Source organism: Mirounga leonina, unplaced genomic scaffold, assembly GCF_011800145.1.
Source record: "Mirounga leonina isolate KUSES-001 unplaced genomic scaffold, KU_Mleo_1.0 Mir_170, whole genome shotgun sequence".
NCBI lineage: Eukaryota > Metazoa > Chordata > Mammalia > Carnivora > Phocidae > Mirounga > Mirounga leonina.
Window position 1 is genome coordinate 1,410,627 of NW_023270433.1, and position 20,275 is coordinate 1,430,901.

The 20,275-nt window shown below is 64.1% G+C and overlaps 1 protein-coding gene across 1 annotated transcript in view; it reads left to right on the plus strand.

Moving 5' to 3' along the window:
• Positions 1 to 20,275, plus strand: part of CCDC187 (coiled-coil domain containing 187) — a 37,638-nt gene that overhangs the window by 1,578 nt on the left and 15,785 nt on the right. Inside the window, exons 2-11 of the mRNA XM_035016559.1 lie at positions 1,975 to 2,188; positions 2,419 to 2,948; positions 3,051 to 3,149; positions 5,415 to 5,510; positions 9,020 to 9,154; positions 9,688 to 10,718; positions 10,971 to 11,065; positions 12,702 to 13,246; positions 13,636 to 13,723; positions 16,454 to 16,569. Of these exons, the coding sequence (XP_034872450.1) occupies positions 1,975 to 2,188; positions 2,419 to 2,948; positions 3,051 to 3,149; positions 5,415 to 5,510; positions 9,020 to 9,154; positions 9,688 to 10,718; positions 10,971 to 11,065; positions 12,702 to 13,246; positions 13,636 to 13,723; positions 16,454 to 16,569 (2,949 nt within the window). The remainder of the gene's footprint in view (positions 1 to 1,974; positions 2,189 to 2,418; positions 2,949 to 3,050; positions 3,150 to 5,414; positions 5,511 to 9,019; positions 9,155 to 9,687; positions 10,719 to 10,970; positions 11,066 to 12,701; positions 13,247 to 13,635; positions 13,724 to 16,453; positions 16,570 to 20,275) is intronic.

Below are 20,275 nucleotides of genomic sequence, written 5' to 3' on the forward strand. Positions count from 1 at the left end.
GGGGGACACCGTGGTCACCCCCTGGTGATGTCCCCCGAGCTTGCCAGCCCCCATGTAGCAGAAGCCGTCTGCAGGCCCCATGTATCCCCAACACGTCACGGGAACACGCGTGTGCCCTGTGGCTCTCCTGGAAGGGCCTGCTTTCCCAAACCCCAGGGGCAGCCCTCTGCCATGCCGACCCCTCACAAACATCCCATAAAGAAACATGGGGTGGGACCCACTGCATTTTGGCCTCACCAGGCGACGTCCGCAGTGGGGCAGGCAAGCTGGGGCAGGGCTGGACTCCTGGCCAGAGCTGGATGGTGGCCTCGGTGCCACTGGCAAGGGGACCCGCCTGCAGAGCTGTGTCATCAGTCTAGGCTACCAGGTGTGGTTGAGGGCCCTGGGGCCAAAGGCTGGATTTGGGATTCTGCTGGCTCTGTGGTCTGAGGCACATGCATCCTCCCCTCATCCCAACTGCAGGAGAAGTGGGTTGTTGGGGTTGAAGGGGCAGCACCTCACATTCCAGGCAGGGCCTGTCCCTGGGGTGACTCTTCTCTCCTGCTGGTGGCTGAATGTGGGGCCATGTCCCTATGACCAGGACCCCGTTGGGCTCAGGGCCCCGCCCCGTGTCCTGTCCCAGTGGCAGCTGGCTCCAGGCATCCCCGGTTCCCAGATCAGGCTCTTAGAATAAGCCTCATAGAGGCTCTCCATTCTGCCTGGAATTAGGAGCTCTTTTGCTGCAAACCCCCTTTCTCTAGGGCATCCTGAAAACGAAGGGTTCATAGCCAGCTCAGCCATCCCACTGCTCATGAACACGGGCTGCCCTGCTTAGCGCCCTCCTGCTGGAGTGAACTCACCAGAAGCTCACAATACCCAGAGGCAGGGCAGGGTGGGGTCTCTGGTCACCCAAGGTTACTCAGCTGGCTAGGGGCAGCTCTCCTCCTCGGGGGACCATGCCAAGCTCAGAGCCAGCTGACTGCAGAGTCCGAGTCCTTCCCACCATACTGCCCTGCCAGGGTCGGCGAGAAGGTGACAGGACCCCACTGCAGGTGGACCAGGCTGGGGTGCTCTCTGAGGAGGGCAGGGCCAAGGAGGCAGGCCTGGGGCTCCTGGGGCTCAGGCATCTTCAGCTAGTATGTCCGTGGGCCAAAGGGTGCCCTGAGCATTTGCCAGGGAGAGATGAGAAGCCAGGGCCCGCTTCCCCTTACCAACCCCGAGGAGCCAAAGGCAGCGGCCTGGGAGATGGTTCCCAGTGGGCATCGGGCTGGAGCACTGAACCTCTCATCCAGCTGCTGGGACCATGTCCGGGCTGGCTCCTCTCTCCCGGGGCCCCCAGGCTGACCCCGTCCGGAATTGAAGCTTGAGCCTGGGGTCAAGCCCCACCTCTGCCCCCAGCCCTGCACTGGGCCCCCTGGCTCTGGCTGAGCCCGCCCCCAGCCCTGGCCAGTCCACTCACCACACACACAGCTATAGGCTCCCATGCCCTGGGAGGATGGTGGGGGGCCTGTCCATGGCCCCAGCAGGAGTCGAAGGCCTCGGCTCTGTCGCTGAGTGACAATGGGGTTATTATGCTGTCACAGGCCGCCCAGAATTCTCTCCCACCCTGCTGCGGGGCAGCTCGTTAGGAAGGCCCCCCAGGCCGTTGCGAGCCCAGAGCCCGGCAGCCCACCATGCCCACCCAGTTTCCACGACTATCCTGAGGGTTTCCATCGTGGGCCAGGGGACTGGGCTAGGCCGTGACCAGCCGGCAGTGGCCAGCCCATCCTGAGCAAGGATGGACACCGGGCTGCAGGCCGGCGGGCTGCCCCGTGAAAGCACCTTCTGACCCCAGGCAGGTGGTGACTGGGAGCTCACTGGGCTCTGCCCCCGACCTGGCCCTGTGGCCATGTCGACCTTGCTCATGGGGATGCTGGCTGCCGGCCCAGGAGAAATGATCCTGCCCCACCCCAAAGATAACCAGAGGCGCTGCCCCGTCTCACTCTGGCTCCTCAGGGCCCTGGGCAGACCCGCCACCTGAGGGGCTAGAGCCAACCCAGCTAGTGTTTGTGCGGCTGCACGTGTCTGTGCCTGCCCACTGGGCCAGGCGGGGACCTGTGAGGGACAGCCTCCTTCCCCGGGAGGGCATCCGGGTCAGCGTGACGACGGAGGACTTGGGGGCCAGCGTGCCCCGCTGCGTGCCTTCTCCGGAGCCTCAGTCTCCCCATCTGTCAGTTGTGCTGATGGTGGTGACTGCCTGCAAGGCTCGAGGTAGCGATCGGAGAGGGGGCATGCCTGGGGGCGTTTTCTTGGCCCCCCGGCACCTTTCTCGGTCATGGGCATCCTGAGACAGGAGAGTGAGGGAGCAGGAGGGGTACTGGGGGGCGCACAGTCTGAGATGTTCTGCTCAGCACAGCCAGGTCTCCACACCAGACTCATGGGCTGCTTCTCTGTCCCCAGGGAATCCGGGCTCCGTCCGCCTGTGGCTGAGGATGACGCCATGGCTGCCCTGAGGTGGCCCAGGCCCTCCCAGCAGCCAGGTGACCTGCAGGGAGCTCCGCACGTGGCCTGGTCCGACCACACTGAGCAGCTAGGCGCCCGGGGGAAGGTCCACAGCCACCCGGTGTGGTCGGAAGGCGAGGAGGCCAAGGATGGGGACAGCTCGGTGTCATCAGGCCGCCTCTCTGGCTCCTCTGGGGGCCACGAGTCCTGCACATCTCCCCCCGGGCCCTGGAAGGAGAGGCCCCCCCAGGTGCTGGGGCCCCGGCGGCAGCCCAGAGAGAGCAACCCGCGGCTGGAGCAGCTGCGGGACAAGATCCGGGCCCAGGCCCAGTGGCAGGCCAGCTGCGCCTCCCTGGGCACCTCCGCACCGTCCAGCGCCTCGCGCCTCTACAGAGCCTCCAAGTCAGAGCCCCGGAGGAAGGCCAGGAAGCCGATGAACCCCCCTCCAGCCCCGTGGGAGGCACTCAGGCCTGGGGCCTCCGTCAAAGGTGCTGTTTTGGAGGCTATTGAGTGGCTGCTACATGGGGGCCTTGTCCTGGAAACCCCTCCCGGAAGCTGTCCTCACGATGCCCCCTTTCGCTCCTCTCCAGGCTTAGGCGCCCTGAGTGTGGCTCCATGTGGAGTGGAAGACAAGGCAATCCCCGGCCAGGGGTGCGAGCCGTCCGGGGTGCCCCGGCGCCAGGCCTCAGGTGAGGGGCTGCACGGCTGGCCATCCTGGCAGCCCAGCCCGGACCCTCAGGCGGCGGTCAGCGCGTCTCGGTTCTGGACACTGCGGCTTCCCTCCCTCTATATGACAGGCGCTAGTATGATCCCACTCAGACGAGGACAGTAGAGAGGGCCCCCGCCACGAAAGGGCTAGGCACAGATTTGGACCCGGCCTGCCATTCTCCAGAACGGGACCTCCTCTAAACCTCTGCTTCCCCCTCAGGGAAGGAATGTGGGCAGGCCCTGCAAGGCAGCCCGGGGCTCAAAGGGCAGGGGGTCTCCTGCACAGAATGGGTGACGTCTTTACTGTGTGGACACATACCAGCCACAGGGCCTGGCTGAGCCTTTCCCCGGCCTGGGAGGTGCCAAGGGCTCGGTCATGGGTAGGCAGACTTCTTGCCAGTGGGAAGGGGCCAGGGGCTGAGGGAAGGTTTGGCTTCCTCCTTCACTCAACAGATAGGAGGGGTGAGGTTGGAGAGGCAGACAGGAGCCATGCTTGGGGGCCAGAGAGCGGTAGCATTTAAAGAGTCTGGATTGCACTGCTGGCCATGGGCACTGGGAACTGCTTTGGAGGGTTTTAAGCAGAGAGCCCCAGTGGGTTTGGGCTTTGGCAGTCCAGTACTGTTTGCAGGATGGGGAGCGGGGAGGAGGACGTCTCTCTAGTCTAGAAGGGCAGCCTCATTCCAGCAAGGTTTTGGAGGCCCCGGAGTGGGGCAAGGGGACGGGCTCGGGAGCAGAAGTCAGGCTGCCCGGGATGCCTGAGGCTGCTGGGGTCTTTGGGGGGCCAGGGGGCAGCAGTGGCACCAGGCAGGTCAGGTCGGGTCAATATGTGACTGGGACCCCTGGGGCACCAGCCGCAGGTACCTTTCGGGCGCGTGTCCCGCCCCAGCTGGGTGTGTGAGCGGAGTCAGATGCAGGCCGGGGCCAAGGGGCCTGCCGGTCCGAGCCCAGGCGGCAGCGTCCAGCTCTGGCCTGGCCGTGGGCGGAAGCCGCTCCCCACCCAGGTGCCCAGGCCCACTGTGGCTCACCGCGATCACCCTGCCCTTCTCCTCCTCCACCCATGGGGACCCCAACGGCCTCAGGTCCCCGAGCACCCCCACCCCACGGAGGCCACTGGGGCTCCTCAGCCAAGGTCAGGATTTGGCCGCTAGTCGCTCGGGGACTCAACAGCATCTAGTGTCATCGGTCACCATTCTTGACCGCCACGTCTCATCCTTCCTGTTAGAACCCTCTGGAGGCAGGCTTGGGGCAGGGCCTAGGTCTAAATTATGGTAAGGTACACATAAGATTTACCACCTTCACCACTAGTAAGTGCACAGCTCAGGGGCGTCCGTGAGTTCACACCGTTGTGCAGCCGTCCCTCTGTCTGTCCCCATAACATGGTCATCTTCCCAGACTGAGCTCTGTGTCACACACAGACCTGTCCCCTCCCCTGGCCCCCGCCCCCCTCTCCTTGTCTGTGGGTCTGACTCCTCTAGGGCCTCGTGTCAGTGGATCTTACAGAATTAGGGTGCTGGAGGCCCTTCCTGCCAGCAGGTTCCAGGCAGCGAGGATGGAGGGACCGGCCCAGGCCTGGAGAGTCCTTTTGGGCCAGGCTTTTCCAAGCGCCGCTGGCCCTGCTCACACGGCACTGGCTGGTGGGCTTCTTGGTGCTCCCCAAACACAGCTGCACCCCGGCCGTGGACAGAGACACCGAGGCCAAACAGCACTGGGCCTCGGGAAGCTAGTCCCCTCCTGCCGGCCCACTGTGCTTGCCAAGGGACTCGGACAACCTCCACCCCCTTGGGGTCTCCATGTCCCCTCCTGTCCAGCCAGGTGGACCCCACCATGTAAAGCCCCTGTGGTCCTCACTCTGATCCCACCTCCCCCCGCTGGGCCCCTGTCCAGCCTGGCTGGCCACTGCTCCCTGACAGCCCATTGAGTCAACACAAGGGCTGCAGGTCAGCCTGAGATGGGCAGGGCAGACCCAGCTGGGAGGCCATTCCTGTCCTCAGGGGCTCTCGGCCCCAGGCACTCCGGGAAGTTGTGACCAGTCAGGGCCCCGGAAGGAGGGTGTGGCGGGCCCAGGCCTGCTGGGGGGCAGGCAGTCCAGGGTGTCCCTCTGGCCCTGCACTCGGCCACCCGCTCTGGCACAGACCCAGGGAGCAGGCAGGACAGGTGCTTTGCTCCATAGGAGCCCGGGTCCACGAGCGTGGCTATCCCCGTGAATGTGACTGCTCACCTTCCCTCCTCCTCTCCCCTCCCTGAAGTTCCACGGGAGAAAGCCAGAAGGATGCAAAGTAGTCCTTGCAAAAGGGAGAAGGCCCCCAGATCACCCATCCCCAGAAGAGCCGCCAAAGACAAAGGTAAGGTCTGCCCATTTGGGGCCACGACATGTCCTGGGGGTAAACGTCTGTGACCCAGCTCACCAGGTGGGCACGCGGCTTTCTGGCGCATGGTTTCTGGTGCCGGGGACAGCAGAGGCCTGGGCTGCTGTGGGCCTGGGGACCTGGGATCGGCAGGGGCTTGGGCAGGGGGGGTGGGTCTGCAGGGCACGGGGGAAGGGCAGCGCTGGCGTCCGCATCTCGGGGAACCGCAGACCCTGGGGGCCCACCCCCCATGATGGACGGAAAGCCCACAAAAGCCCCGAGCCCCCAGACTGCGAAGGTCTCCAAGCACACAGGGCCGCTCACTCACCGTGCCTTCACACACATTTATAGCCTGCGCGCACGTGTGAAGACGCAGCAGTGATGGAGGGCGGCTGCGAGGGTCCGGTGGACAGATGTGTCTGCTGCGCGTCTGTGCCATTCCCGGGGAGCCGCCGTGCAGCGGCCTTCAGCAGCGGGGGGTTCTGCAGGAGGGAGGGCTTTCCCTATCTGCCTGGTTTGGGATTTGGACCCCAGCAGCAAACCCACAACACCTGCTTCACTGAGGCCCTGGTTGCAGCAAAGGCCTTTGGCCTCGTGTCCACGGTCTCCCAGCCCTTTGGGGACATGGAGCCGTCACGCAGGGGGCGCGTTGGCCGACCATGTCCCAGGAGAGTCCGAGGAAGATGTGGGGACGGTGGCGGGCTTGAGGTCCCGGAGGAATTTCTACTCGGGGCGTCTCTCCCCTGGGGCCTGGGCGGGTGGTGGGGTGGCGGCGTCCGGCGGAGACCCAGCTGTCCAGCCCGGATAGGTTTGTGGCCGCGCCCTTGCCCCGGAGCCAGCAGTCCCCAGGAGGGCCCCGCGTGGTGTGTGGGGAACGAGGTGGCACTGTTCCCCAGGGGGGTCAGTGCGGAGCAGCTGCACGCCCCGGACCCCAGCTCGGCCACCCTCACGGCCCTCCTCCGCCGCAGACGGGCTGGCCCCCATCCTGTAGGTGGGGATGCTGAGGCTCACAGAGGCCCACGCGGGCGAGCGAGCTCCAGGCCTGTGCGGCTCACCCGAGAGAGCCCAGCGGCGCATGCTCTGCCCGTGCCCGGCGCCGTCTTTCTGCTCCGCGCCTTCAGGCCCACCACCTCCGCCGGGGGCAGCGCCGGCTTCGGCGGGACCATGACCGTCTCCCTCCCCCACGCTGGCTTCAGGGCCCCTTGAGGGAGGCGGGCAGCGCAGGCCGCTGGGGCAGACACATCTATTCAGCAAGGGTAGGAAGCAACAGGAGAGGAGAGAGAACCTCCACTCGAACCTGACAGTGAGGGATGCTGGGAGCCACGGAGAAGGTTCCAGAAGGCCCACGGAAAAGGCACGAGATATCACAGTTTTCTGCATCGTTGTCTCCTCCTACCCCTCAGCTTTATTTTAATGGCTCGCTTGACAAATGACCTGCTTTCTGCCCGACACTGGGTCAGAGGGCTTGCCACAGGCTGCATCCATCATCGTAACCACCGTGTCACCCTGACGGACTTGACCATTAGTTTCTGTCAGTGACCAAGTCACAGCTGGGCTAAGGAGAGATGAGCTTGGGGTCAGAGGTCAGAGCCACAGGACTTGGGAATTGGATGAATTAGGAATTTGCTGTAGTTAACAAAAAATTAAATCGCAATAGTTATAAAATATTCATCCATCCGGGCCGACGGAAAATGAAGCCCAATATTTAATTTCAGATTATAGCACCTCACTTTGCATTTTTTATCATAGATTAGGTCGGCCCTGGGGCTCTGACAGGGCACTTGGGGACTTCATCCATTTCCACAGATTAAAAATCCTCTCGTAAAAAAATTAATTGCCATTAAACTGCTCGGCAGAAGAAAAAAATGTGCCCATCAGGACCCATTTATTGACCCGGACCCCTCTGGCGGGCTAATGGGGGATGAGCGACCGGTGATGGAGGGGCCTGGCCATCGGGCAGCCCTCTCGCCCGGGGCGGGGGGCAGGGGGAGAATCCCTGCGTGGTATCCCCAGGGAGGGAGCCACGTTGGCAATTTTGTGCAGTTCAGCCGTGTCGGGGGACCAGGGCGGAGGAGCCTTGCTGGGGAGCCCAACCCCACTGGTGCCTTTCAAGACCCCAGTGTGTCCAGCTGGGCAGTGCCGGCCTCAGCCCTGGCCTTTGACTCTGCCTGGAGCCAGCAGAATCCTGACACCTCCCGGCCCGAGCCCTGCAGTGAGTGACCACTTTCATGTTTGTGGTCCCGTGGGGCGGTGCTCACAGATGGGGAAACCAAGTAAAGTCACTCCCCAAGGCCCATAGCTAGTCATCGACAGAGCCAGAGTTAGACGGGCTCTTACCTGCAGGTGTCCCAGGCGCCTGGTGTGGGAGGGCGTGGCCTCAGGGGCCCTCGCTGGAGGGGTGTGGCTTGTGGAGGGGTGGCCTTGGGGACAGGTCCTGGAGGGCAAGACTGCAAGGTGGTGTAGCCTTGGGTCGTGTCCCAGGGGCCTCGGCTTTGGGGAGCGGCCGAGGTCCTTCCTACAGGCGTGGCCTATGAAGGGCGTGGCTTTGTGCAGCCCCCTCCCCTTCCTGGGGCCGCTGCTCCAGCCTGTGACTATCTCCGGGTCTGGGCGGTGGTGGGGGTCTCTGACCCTGTTGGCTGCCTGCCCCGAGGGGTCGGCTTTCTGCATGGTCCCTGCTGTAAGGCCCCTTGCTTGGCAAAAACAAGGCCCTTTGTGGGAGGCAGGACAGGTCTTGGCCCGGGAGGTCCAGTTTCCTGCCCAGGGCTGGCCCTGGGGGAGATGCAGTGTGTGTCTGTGTGTCTGTGTGTCTGTATGCGTGTGTGCGTATGCGTGTGTCTGAGTCTATGCGGGGGTCTCTGTGTCTGCGTGTGTGTGCGTGAGCTAAAGCTTGGCCGGTGCTCTGGCCTCCGCCAGCAACCTGGTTTGTAGTGACCGTGGGGCTGGTGTTGGCATTTGGAGGGCGTAATCTGGGATTATGAAGTAAGAGCTTTGATAAATGACGTTTCTTATGCGACAACGTTTGTTAACAAAAGCTCATTGGTGGCTGGGAGGCGGTGGGCGCTTGTGTCCGTGCTCCCTGGGACCCCTCGTAGGCGGAGCCTCAGCAGCAAGAAAGCAAAGACCTTCCCCGGCTCAGGGCAGAGGCCAGCGTAGCATTAGCCTCCCACTCGCAGCTCCTCATGACTACGGTCCTTGCTAGTGTGGGCTGGCGTTGACCTAGGATGTGCAGTGCACCTGGGCCCGTGGCCTTGGTTTTACAGGCAAAGCCATGGGGAGCGGGTTTTATTACCCCGTTTACCCAGGGTCAGAGAAGTCAGGTCACCGGCCAGGGTCATCCTGGGACTCGGCCCTGCCTCTTGCTGGCCACTGGCTGAGGCTCGCCCCAGCTCCTCTGGGAGCGTGTGACGCAGTCTCCGTGGGCTCCCCGGGGCCAAAGACCTCCTCGTCTGGGCCCGCATTCGGAAGGCCCCGGCCGCTCCGCTGTGTGTGCGTTTTCTCTGTTTAAGATTCTGAGTTGGTTGGTGTTTACGCCTGGAGGAAAGGACCAGCCCTGGTGAGGGCCCTGCTTGGGCCCCGTCCCGCCCTCCCCGGGCTCCAGAGCAAGGCTCCCTCAAGAGACCAGGCCCCTACCGCGGAATTAGGTAGCTGGCACCCCGGCCTGTGCTCCTCCCTGCTCTGCTGGGGCATCAGGGGGTGGGCGCGGAGGGGAAGGCGGTGGCGTCGGGTGCAGGAGCAACCTCTCCCCAGCGGCCTGTCCAACGCCCTCCAGATCTGCCATCAGACGGGACTTGGAGAAAGCATTATATTTAAAAGCCAAAGAAAGGTTTTCTGCCCCTGAGAGACATGTTTTAGGCTCCTGGGAGGCAGGGCACGGCCACCTAGGCTTTCCCATGGTAGGGAATGCAGGATGGGAGCGGCAGGGGCTCCGCTAGGAGACACACGTCACCCAGTCGTGCTGTTTCCACCAAGTCCGGAGTGGGTGGCTCTGTGCCAGGTCGAGTCACCCATATGAGGCACCCACACCCAGAGGTGCAGTGTCCAAGTCCATGATGCCTGTAAGGGCCAAGGGGCGAGCTCCCTGGGAGCAGGGCTGAGGGTGCCTGGGGCAGGGAGCGGGCTCTGCTCCTCCTGGGCCCCCACGGCTCCTGACACCTGTGACCACCTGTCTCTGCAGGAGATAGCAAGAGAGTTGGAGCTGCCGAGAGCTCCCCTGTCTGCCCCCGGATGCCCAGTCCAGCCTCCTTCCGAGGTGACCTGCAGCTCTCTGCCAACGCACCCAACCTGGCTTCCTGCGACCAGCCCATGACCATCCAAAACGCTATGGCCGTCCTTAGAGACCTCCGCCAGCAAATCCAGGCCGGGCTGGAGCTGGCCCGGCACCGCCACTCCAGGGGAGGGCCAGAGCTGGGGCGGTCAAAGCTGTGGCTGCAGGACCCGGCGGGGAGGAGGCAGTGGGGCCCCTGGAGCACCCCAGACGTGCGGGGCTCCTTCTCCAAGAGTCCTCAAGCAGGGATGGAGGGGAGGCGCTCCTCCTTAGAGAGGCCTGGCAGCTTCCCCACTGGGCATCGCTGGAGCACCCTGGCTGGGTGGGAGTCCTATCCCCAGTGGACCGGAGTGGCCCCAGGACGGAACCCCTCCTTCCAGAGGCCCGGGAGCCCCCCTGAGAGGCTGACCTCCCTGCCGCAGCGGCCCTGGAGCGCCTCGGCCGGGCAGGCCTCCAGGCCCCCGCGGACCTGGGCCACTCATGAAGACTGGGAGAGCCCCGCCCGAAGACCCTGGAGCCCTTCTGGCCAGCGGTCCCAGAGCGCCTCCTTCACGCAGGGCGCTAGCACCCCGTGCAAGGACAGAGGCTCCCTCCTGCCGCCCTCCGGAGTGGAGCACGGCTGGCTGAGGCCCGCCAGGGGTGCCCCGGGGAAGGAGGACGAGGAGTGGGTGCCACCACCCTGCCCGAAGCCCCGGGGGGCCCTGGGCCACCGCTACAGCACCGAGGCGCTGCGGGAGTTCATGCGCCAGAAGACGTTGGCACGGCGGCGGCAGGCCCTGGAGGAGAAGGCCTCGGCCGTGCGGGCGCTCGAGCTGAAGAACCAGAGGCTGCAGGAAGTCTACAGGAAGCAGCGGGAGGCCGTCCTCGGCAAAGCCGTCCCTGTGGTCTCCCAGACGAACCCCGGCATTGTGACCTTTTTCCCGCATTGTGCGCCGTCCAGGGTAGGAGCTGGGCCCGGGTGAGGACGCGGTGCCGGCCAGCTCAGCCCCTGAGCTCCTGGCAGCCCCAGATGCCTGCCTCCCCGGGGCTGGTGGAGGAGGGACCCACTGCCTCTGCCCCAGCCCTAGAGAGGGGGCCCCCATGGGGTCCAGCCTGAGCCCCTCTAGAGGGCAGGGCTAGTCCTGGGGCTAAGAGAGCCGTCTCGGGGTCTTCCGGCCGGGACGGAGGTCTCACTGTGCTCTCCTCTGCTTTAGGGCCTGGAAGCTCCTGGGAGCCTGGGGTCGCCTGTGTTGGAGTGGAGCAAGGTGACCTCCGGCATGGTGCTGGGGGACCAGGAGGCCCCGGGCAGGTGGGTAGGCCGGTGGGGGCTGCCGTTGCTAGGTGGGGCTCCCTCTGCCCAGAGCGGGTGATCACGGGGGGCGCCGCTTCCCACAGCACATTTACAGTGCTCGATGCAGGGGCATCGAGCCATCCCCCGCTCTGCTCACAGAACATTTCAGCACCCCAGAAGCAAACCCCATACCCTTCAGCAGCTCCCCAGCAGCCCGCCTGCGTTCTGCCTCCGCAGAGGCATCTGCGGGGACCGTTCCCATGAGTGGAGTCCCGCAGATGTGGCCGTTGGGGTCTGGCTTCTTCCTTGGGGTGTGTTCCCCGGGTTCATCCTTGCTGCAGTGGCTGTCAGGTCTTCCTTCCTTCTTCACGGCCAAATAAGACTCCACAGTGTCACACTGTGGGGTACGACACCCCACACGCTGTGTCCATCGGCCGGCTGGTGGACATCTGGGCCACCCCCTCTGGGCTGCAGTGAATGAATGGTTTGAATACCCACCTCGTGTGACGGACGTGGGAGTGGATTCGCCGGGCACCTCTACAGGGGAAGTTTGCGTTTCACTTTTGGGGAGCTGTCAGGTGGTTTTCCCACCGGCTGCATCATTTTGCATCCCCCCGCCCAGCAACGGAGGAGGATGCCGGCCTCTCCGTGCTCTGCCAACACTCCTTTTCTGTTTTGTTCTCTTTTGTTTTCGTTGTTTTCACGATTATGTATTTTATTTTTTTGAAGATTGTATTTGTTTATTTGACCGAGAGAGACAGAGAGAGCATAAGCAGGGGGCAGGGGCAGAGGCAGAGGGAGAAGCAGGCTCCCCGCCGAGCAGGGAGCCCGACGCGGGGCTCGATCACAGGACCCCGAGACCACGACCTGAGCCGAAGACAGACGCTTCACTGGCTGAGCCACCCAGGCATCCCTCTCCCTCCACATTTTAAAGACATTGTAGGGAAGTACACATAACATGGATTGACCATCTTCACTGCTTTTAAGTGCCAGTCCGTGCGTTCACACTGCTGTGCACCGTACCCTCTGTCCGTCCCCAGCACGTGGTCATCTTCTCACACTGGACTTTGTCCTGTTAAACCTCCTTCCCATCCCCCCGCCCCCACTCCTGCTCCCCATGTGTGTGGATCTGACTCCTCTCGGGCCTCCTGGGAGTCCATCGTTGGGGACTGGTCCCTCATTCTCAGGTTCATCCACGTTGTGGCCAGTGTCAGGATTCCTTCCTTTTTATGGAAAAGTGGTGTTTTTGTTGTTGCTGAGTTGTAGGTGTTCCTCATACGTCTGGGCATTGACCCTTATGAGATCTGGGGTTTGCCATCATGTCCCCCCTCCTGGAGGCCACCTTCTCTGTTGACTGTGTCCTTCCATGCACACAAGTTGTGCATCTTGAAATACTTTGGTTGAGCTCTTTTTTTCTCTTGTCGCCCAGGCTCTTGGTGTTAAACCCCAGAACTCGGTCTTTCTCAGGCCGTGTGTGGTCCCTGTTGCATGCATAGAGGCCCGTAGCCACCCCTCCGGCCAGAGACAGTCACTGTAAATGGACGCGCTCCTTCAAAGAAGCTGCGCTAGGCTCACCCCTGCACACACGTGTTTTGAACACGCAGCAGAGGACGCATGCGCCGGACCTGACCCCCTCTGCCCTCTCTCCCTGCAGCTTCTGCCTGTGTTTGAACAGAGCCTTGAATCGCACTGAGACTCTAGAGGTGGACGGCCCCCAGGACGGCTGGGATGGTGCCCCCATGCGGAAGCTCCAGGACCTGACCAGCCGGCCCCCGCGCCCAGGCGTGTGCATCTACCTGGACCCCGAGGAGAGCGAGCACCTGGGCACACCGGGGCCCCTGCACTTCCGCCACAAGGAGGCCCGGCTACAGGCGCTGGAGACCATGGCCAACGTCCTGAAGCAACGGATTGACATCCTCACAGCCAAGCTGCACAGGTCGGAGGCACCGGACACTCTCGGGGACCCGGTCTCAGACCTGTCGCTCTCACGCCCCAGCACCGTGCCCACAGCCCCGGTCTGCTCTGGAGGCCTGGTGCCCAACAGGAGCAGAGGGGCCCCCTGGGACTGGGCAGACTTGCCGGCCAGGACACTGGTCCCTCCTACCTGCTTCCTGGATGGCGGGACTCTGCCGTGGAGCCCCGACTGGGAGCGGCGACAGAGCGTCAGCCCAAGAGGCCACTACGACAGCAAGCCCCGAGGTAGGGCTGGGGCCCGGGCCGCGAGCGACCACCGGCCTGGCCAGTGGCAAAGGGGACCCCTGCCCCCGAGGGGCAGGGTTCGGCTTCTTCTCCCTAAAGGGGAGATAATGAGGACGATACCAAGGCAGGTGTCCGGGCCGCCTGAGGGGACGTTGGTGACCGTCCTGGCAGAGCCTGGTCATGCGCTAAATCTTCCATCAGCTGTAGACCTTGTCAGCACCCTGGCCCTGGCGAGGGGAGGGGTGAGGCCCTCCCACAGAGGGGCGAGAAAGTGGACACGGCCCACCAGGCCCCTTGCCGTGGGGGCTGGGGGTGCCCCCCTCCGTCCCCACCCCCACCCGCTAGGGGTTCCTCCCCTCCTGCCAACTCCTGGGGTCCATCTCTCCAAGGTTTCATTGAGGACGGGCGTTTGGAGCTGGATAACAGGCTGGCAAGAAACACGGCTTCCTTCCAGGCCCTCGGCCCCTACATCGGGCGGTGAGCCCTTGCGCCCCCCGCGCCCCCCGCGCCCCCACGCCCCGGCCAGGCCACGAGCCAGCGGCAATGCACAGCCGGTGCCCAGGGGTCTGGGTCTGACACAGCTGCTGACCCGACCGCAAGAAGCCCCGCGACCTGGGTCAGGGCCTGCCGGCTCAGGCGCCGGCCACACGGTGGCTCAGAGACTCCACTCCGGCTGGGCTGTGGGCAGTGGGCCCCTGACCCAAGGTCCCCGCTGATGGGGGGGCAGCCCCCGAATGCGCCCCTCCCCACACTCCTCTGCACGGCCTCCCGGCCCCAGCTGGACACTGTCTGCCACACTTGCCTGTGTGATCGGCGGGTCCTCCCCCCAGGTCCTGTGTCCCGTGTCTAGGTGCTCAGGACCACCCCTCCACAGACCCTGCACCTTCTCGTGGCTTTCCTCCCCAGCACGGCCTGAGGCCTTTGGGGGCCCCTTCATGCAGGCCCTTTGAGTCCAGTTGTGGAACAGAAGGATGGCTGCCAGCAGGGGGCAGCATTGGGCTGGACTGCTGGTTCTCCACCCCCTGTGTCCCAGACCCGGAGAGGCCAGGGAGGGGAGACTCCCCAGAGGTTGACCCGGTGCCCAGGCTCCAGGTGGACACCCCACATCTGCGCGTCCCCCTGCTGGACGGCGGGCAGGGCCTCGCAGGCCCAGCAGCTCACACCGCCGGGCATTCCCGCCCAGGGGACCCCACACCCGGGCGCTGCGTCTTCCCGGCGCCCCCGGCTCTGACCAGGCTGTGCAGAGTCGCGCCCCGGACGACCCAGCAGCCTTGCTGTGCAGGGATCAGCACCCAGGGGCTTTGCGGGCCCCTCTGTGTCCAGAAAAGCTGCCTGGCCTGTCCCTTCCAAAACAGCAGTTGCTGCTCCCCGCTCGCGGCTCTGTGCCCCTCATCCAGCTTGTGGCCCTCCCTCCGCTGCCCCAAGCTGGTGCCCCCCAAGTTCTCCAGACCCAGGGCCTGGCCCGTCCTGATGCCTCTCAGGCCAGTTTCTGAGTTGGGGTGGGACCATGCCCCACACTGTCCATTCCCTGCTGGGACCGTGGGGCTCCGTCTGGTTGGGGACCCAGCCTGTCCCCAGCACAGCACGGTGAGGATGCCGGCTCCGCCCTCCAAGGGCCCAGCCTCTTGGGAAGGAAGGGTGGGCGAGGGCACGCCCCCGCGGGATTCCTGCCCCCACCCGCGGGCCCTCCTGCACCTTGGGCAGTGCCATCAGCGTTCTGTGAGATGTGTTCTCATTCCCATTTTACAGACAGGAACACTGAGGCTCAGAGAAGCACAGTGACATGTCAGGATCTCATAGCTCGTGGGAGGTTCTTCCTCCCCGGCATTTTCTAGTCCGGTGCTCTCAGACTGTGCCCTGAGAACTCGTTAGACATGCAGAGTCCCCAGCCCACCCCGGTCCCCCTGGACCTAGTGCACGAGGCCAGTCCTTGGGATCGTTTGAGAACTAATGCCCTGGAAAGTCTAGGCCCGAGGTCCACAGGGCCCGCGGGCCCCTGCCTGTCCACGGACAAAGCTGGATGGGCAGCCAGCCACGCTCATCCTTCACGCGAGGGGGTGGCAGTCCTGCTCACACGGCAGAGTCGAGTCGTGTCCACAGTGGCAGAGGCTGGGTGGCCTGCAAAGCCCACATGTTTGCCGTGTGTCCCTTTATGGGACGTGTTTGCCGATCCTGGCTTATTGAGCAATGGCTGTGAGGGCATTCCCTTCAAGGAGAGCCGCTGAGTGCCCCTGCAGCGACCTGGTCTCTCCTGTCCCCTCCCGTCCCCTGATGGTCACGCACTCCTGCAGCAGCCCCATCCCGGGGTCACTTGGGCAGTCCTGAGTCGCTGTGCGCCAGGGGGACAAACGTGACGTGAGGCAGAGCCGTGTGACTGCAGACACAGGCGCCCCGTTCATACGGTCGTGTCCCGGGCGGGGCTCTCCTGGCCTACCGCTGTCTCAGGAAAGGCCCAGCCTGACGCCTTCCTCCCAGTCCTGCCAGTGACATGTGCTGGCCAGCCTCAGAGCAGGGGGTTAGGGTGGCCTGAGCGGGGACAGGCCTCCGAGTCCAGCTGGCCGGCTGTGACCCCTGCGTCCTCGGGCACCTGGCCGGCTCAGGCTCCGTCTGTGGGACGGGGCAGCGTTTCAGGCCATGAGCAGGTGGCAGTGAGGGTTAGGGCTGGTGTGTCTCCATTCTGGGCCTGGTGGGCAGTGCCCCTTACCAGATGGTAGAGGGAACGACAGAGATGAAGAACGTGCTCTGTGCCCCTCATTCCCAGAGTGGCCGTTTTCCCCTGAAGGGCCTGGCGCGGGAGCAGACCCAGAGCAGGCCTGGGCTCCCAGGCAAGGGGCATTCTGGTCCCAGTGCAGTGGTGGTGGAAGCCAAGGCTCAGCCGTCTGAGCTCCCGAGGGCTGCTGGTCCCCGGGGTCCCAGTGCAGAGCCCATGCTACCGCTCACAGATGACGCCCCCCCAAGCTGGGGGACACTGCTGGTGTTGGCATCCGTGGGTGCCACCTGCTCACTGCTGCCCTCCTGGTCCTCTGGTCACAGGCCCATCCCCCTTAGGCCTCTGGTCCTTGGCTTCAGCCCGGGCCCTGGTGGGTCTGAGAGCTGCGTGTTCAGGCCGAGGGAAGCTGGGTCACCACCCCCAAGCCCTGCAGCTGCCTCAGACTGCATGGATATTCCTGCCCGACTCTGCTCACATGTGTGTTTGTGTGCCCCTAGCTCAGTCGGGGTGCCGGCCATGTTGGACCCCACCTGCGGCTCCCTGCAGCTGGAGGAGATGCCGTCGGCCAGAGGGGCGGCGGGCTTGGTCACGCCCTGGACCGCGCGAGGCTGCGGTAAGGGCGAGCCTGCGGATGGGCCCTGGGCTGGCTGGCCGGGTGGCCGGGGAGGTCCGCTGGGGACCCCCTCCACTGCCTGATGCTCCCGCGCGGTCCTGCGGGTGTAGAGAGATCCTTTTCTATGTGGAGAGCGTCCATGCATCAGTATTAAAGTTTTTTGGAGGCTTTCGGGACCCAGCCGCTTGCTATGTGCTCTTGCCATGCCTCTGTTGTGACTGATACTTGGTCCAGTGGGGGCCATTGGCGGCCCTGCTCCCGGACCTCTTCCTCGAGCACCCGCGGGCCCAGGCTTCTGCCTTTCCTTTTGCTTCTGAAGGGTTTTGTCCTGGGTTTCAGATGAGGAGACTTGCTCAGGACCACAGGGCTGGTGCAGAGCGGGGGGTGCAGGGGTGCGTGGGGCGGTGCCCTGCCTGGTGCGCTGAGGGGATGGGTGGGCTGTGGGGGTGCTCCACTCAGGGAGGGGCAGCTGGAGGGTCCTGGCACAGCGGCTGGGGATGTGTGTAGAAGGCGGCCCCCTGGGGGTGGGGGTGGGGTTCTGTGCCATCCTCATCCTGTGACCAGTCTCTCCCACCTCCCCTGCCTCGTGCTCTGGGGGACTCTCCAGCCTGTGGTGGGGGCTGCTGGGGAGCCTCACACCTGGCCCCGCGTCTCCCCATCTCCCGAGGCACCAGGAGCCTTAGCAGCCTGCTAATTCATTTATTTGCTCCTCTTCCTGCTCTTACAACTTATATCCACTGAGCACCTGCTGCGCCTGGTGCCCGAGATCAGGCCCAGCCCTGGAGGCACCTGCTTTTAGTGGGGGAGGCAACAGAAGATGCTCAAGGCAGGGCACACAGCATGTCAGGTTCCGAGCGATAAGTGACAAGGATTCGTGACCAGCTTCCGGGTAGAGGTTTCCACCGTGTTTCCAGTCCCAGAAAGTGTGGCCCAGAGAGGGGCAGTGGGAGGCCCAGGGGCACCCAGGGATGAGCCGGGATTAGGGCTTGGATGCAGTTGCCAGCACTCGGTCCATCCCCTGCTGCCCTTCTGGAAGGCTGGCTGAGCTGGGGGATGGCTGGCTGCTGTGAGGGTCAAGAGTGAGTCCTAGTCGCTTGGGGGTGGCTGCCTCCTGGCCAGGATCCTGCAAAGGGGGTCAGGCTCTGGCCTTCCCTCCAGAGTGGGCAGCCCTCTCTTTAGTCCTCGGCCCCATTGACCATGCCTGCAGGGCCGAGCAGCCGGAGTGGCTCCTTGCTCTTGGGAGGGACGTCCACGGTGGGGGCCCCGGCACCAGAGGCCCCCGTGAGAGGCTCCGGCAGGAGTGAGCGCTGCCGTCCCTGCAGTGAGGTTGGGGTGAAGACCCCGGAGGCACTGGCTTCAGTGGCTTCAGGGAACAGTGGAGATGGCCCCCCCGTCCATCACCTCCACACCTGGGGTCCTGGCTCCCAGGAACCGGGGCACAGATTTATGTTCCCGAAAGCTGGGAGAACACAGGTGGCCCCCGCCTCTCGACTGTCGAATGGGGTGACGTGAAGCTCGGAGTTGAGGCAGAAGGCACGTGTCTCTGAGGACAGCCACTGCGGGGCTCTCAACTTTTACTGCTGCTGGTTAGCAGTGCCCCGTCCCTCCGGCCCTCCTGGGATGCCCGGCGCACGTGCCCCCCCCCACTTGCACTCCCTGCGTGGTGTCTGCCCATGTGGGGGGTCGACATCTGCGGGGGGCAGGCAGCCCTGCCTGGAGCCCACGGGGAGGGGCATGAGAGCGGAGCTAGGGCAGAGAAGGGGACCCTCTCTGCATCCCAAGGGGAAAACCATCAGTCACTGGTTGGAAGGACAAAATAGCTGCATTGTGGACTCCCACAACCAGGGGTGAGCTTCCTCATGGACTCATTCAGGGGGGCGGTGGTCAGTGGGTCGCCTGGGCTCCAGGGCAAGGACAGGCCCTCCTGCAGAGCTGCCCCTCCCCGCAGGCCCCTCTCAGCTGGGCGAGGGGCTGGGCAGAGTTAGAGGGGGCTCCATGCCACCTGCTGTGGGGCCTCGGGGTCCTGAGGGCTCCCACCCCACACTGGCCATGCCTTCCAGAGAAAGGAGACAGGGCAGAGCTGTCCCAGTCCCCTGCCCCGTGCCATGTCCATGAATAGCCCTCCGGGAGCCTCGGAGTCTGGTCTAGGAGGAGCTGTTGGCCAGGGGACCCGGCAGCTTCCACAGGCTGAACCTGAGCCTTCCGGAAAAACCTGCTCCTCTCCCTGGCTCGGCCTCCAGGCTGTCTCTCCAGGAGGGCGGGAGCAGGATGGACAACGGGGTGGAGGCTCACCCCAGCTTCTTGGTCCCTCCTGTGTCCCTCCTTACACTGTCAGTGGGGCAGGGCCTATCTCTGTGCTGAAATTCTCTGGCAGGATCTCTTTACCCTGAGGCTGCAGGCAGCCCCCAGGACCCATTTGAAATCTGAGCTGCCCCCGCCTAGAGTGGCTGAGAGCAGGATCTCAGGTAGCCAGAGACCAAGCAACGAGCACACCCAGAGTGTGTGTGCTGGGCTTTCATCTGACACCTCCTCCAGGAAGCCTCCCAGATAACACTTGGTCTGGGCCGGGTCCTGCCGCTTACCCGGTCGTAGCTTGCTCTGTGGGCCGTGAGCACCTGAGGGTCTGGCTCTCACTGCAGTTCCAGCCGCGGCCCACCATGTGCGTGTGCCTGGGAAATGTTTGCCAAGAGTGAGTGAGCCAGCTGCTCGACCCATGGAAAGCCGGGCCGTTCTGCTCTGGAGGAGAAGCACTCCTGAGCGTCCTGAGTGCCGGGGCCAGGGACTGTGTGCACACGTGGGTCTCGCCGGTCTCAGCGACCTGGGGGGGTCCCATCCTCATGCCCCTGCTTATGGAGGAGCCTGGTGTTCAAAGAGACACCATCACCTTGAGCCAATCGGTGGCAGAACAGGGGTTTGGACCCAGTTTTTCCTGCTGGGGGCAGCGCTGTCCAGTAGACAAACGTCTAGACCAGCATCACTCGATAGTACTTACTTTCGAGACCATGTTGTCTGGTGGGACCTTCTGGAAGGAGGGGAATGTTCTAGATTCTGGGCTATCCAGTATGGTGGCTGTCGAGCCAGGGAAACGGGGCCAGCAGGACTGAAGGGGGGCGTGTTAGGTTTAGTTCCTTTTCATTTAATGTCAGTGGTGCTCGTGGTGGCCGGCGGTCAGGCCAGACAGGGAGACTTTAGCTCCGGGCTGGGGGCCCTCCCACCCAGGGCGCGGTGTCCTGTCAGCTCCTTCCAGCTTCAGGCCCTGATTCCCCGAGCTCAGCCTCATAACTGAGAACACGCTTGTCGTGACACACCCGCCTCGGGGACAGCTCAGAGCTCAGGGCCACGGAGCCCGTGTCTCCATGGTGACCGTCTGGGGTGCTGACGTGTGGGGCCAGAGATGATGAGGAACACCCCTCCCCCAGCCTTCGAGCCTCCCGGGTGCCCGCAGGACGGTCCGTGGGCGCTCAGGCTGGCAGGGCCTGGGGGGTCCTGGGCATCTTCTCTGGCTCCAGCTTCTCTCCGCGGCCACAAAACAAAAGCAGAGGAGGATGTTTCCTTCTTGAGGGAACTTCAGCTCAGAAGAGACACTTCAAGCCATTCTCCCCAGTGGGTCTCCATTCCCCGTGGAGGCGGGACGGAAGGGCTGCCCCACGCTCAGCACACGTCAGGTGGCCGGAGCCCCTGCTTCTCCCCCCGCCTTGGTGCTTCA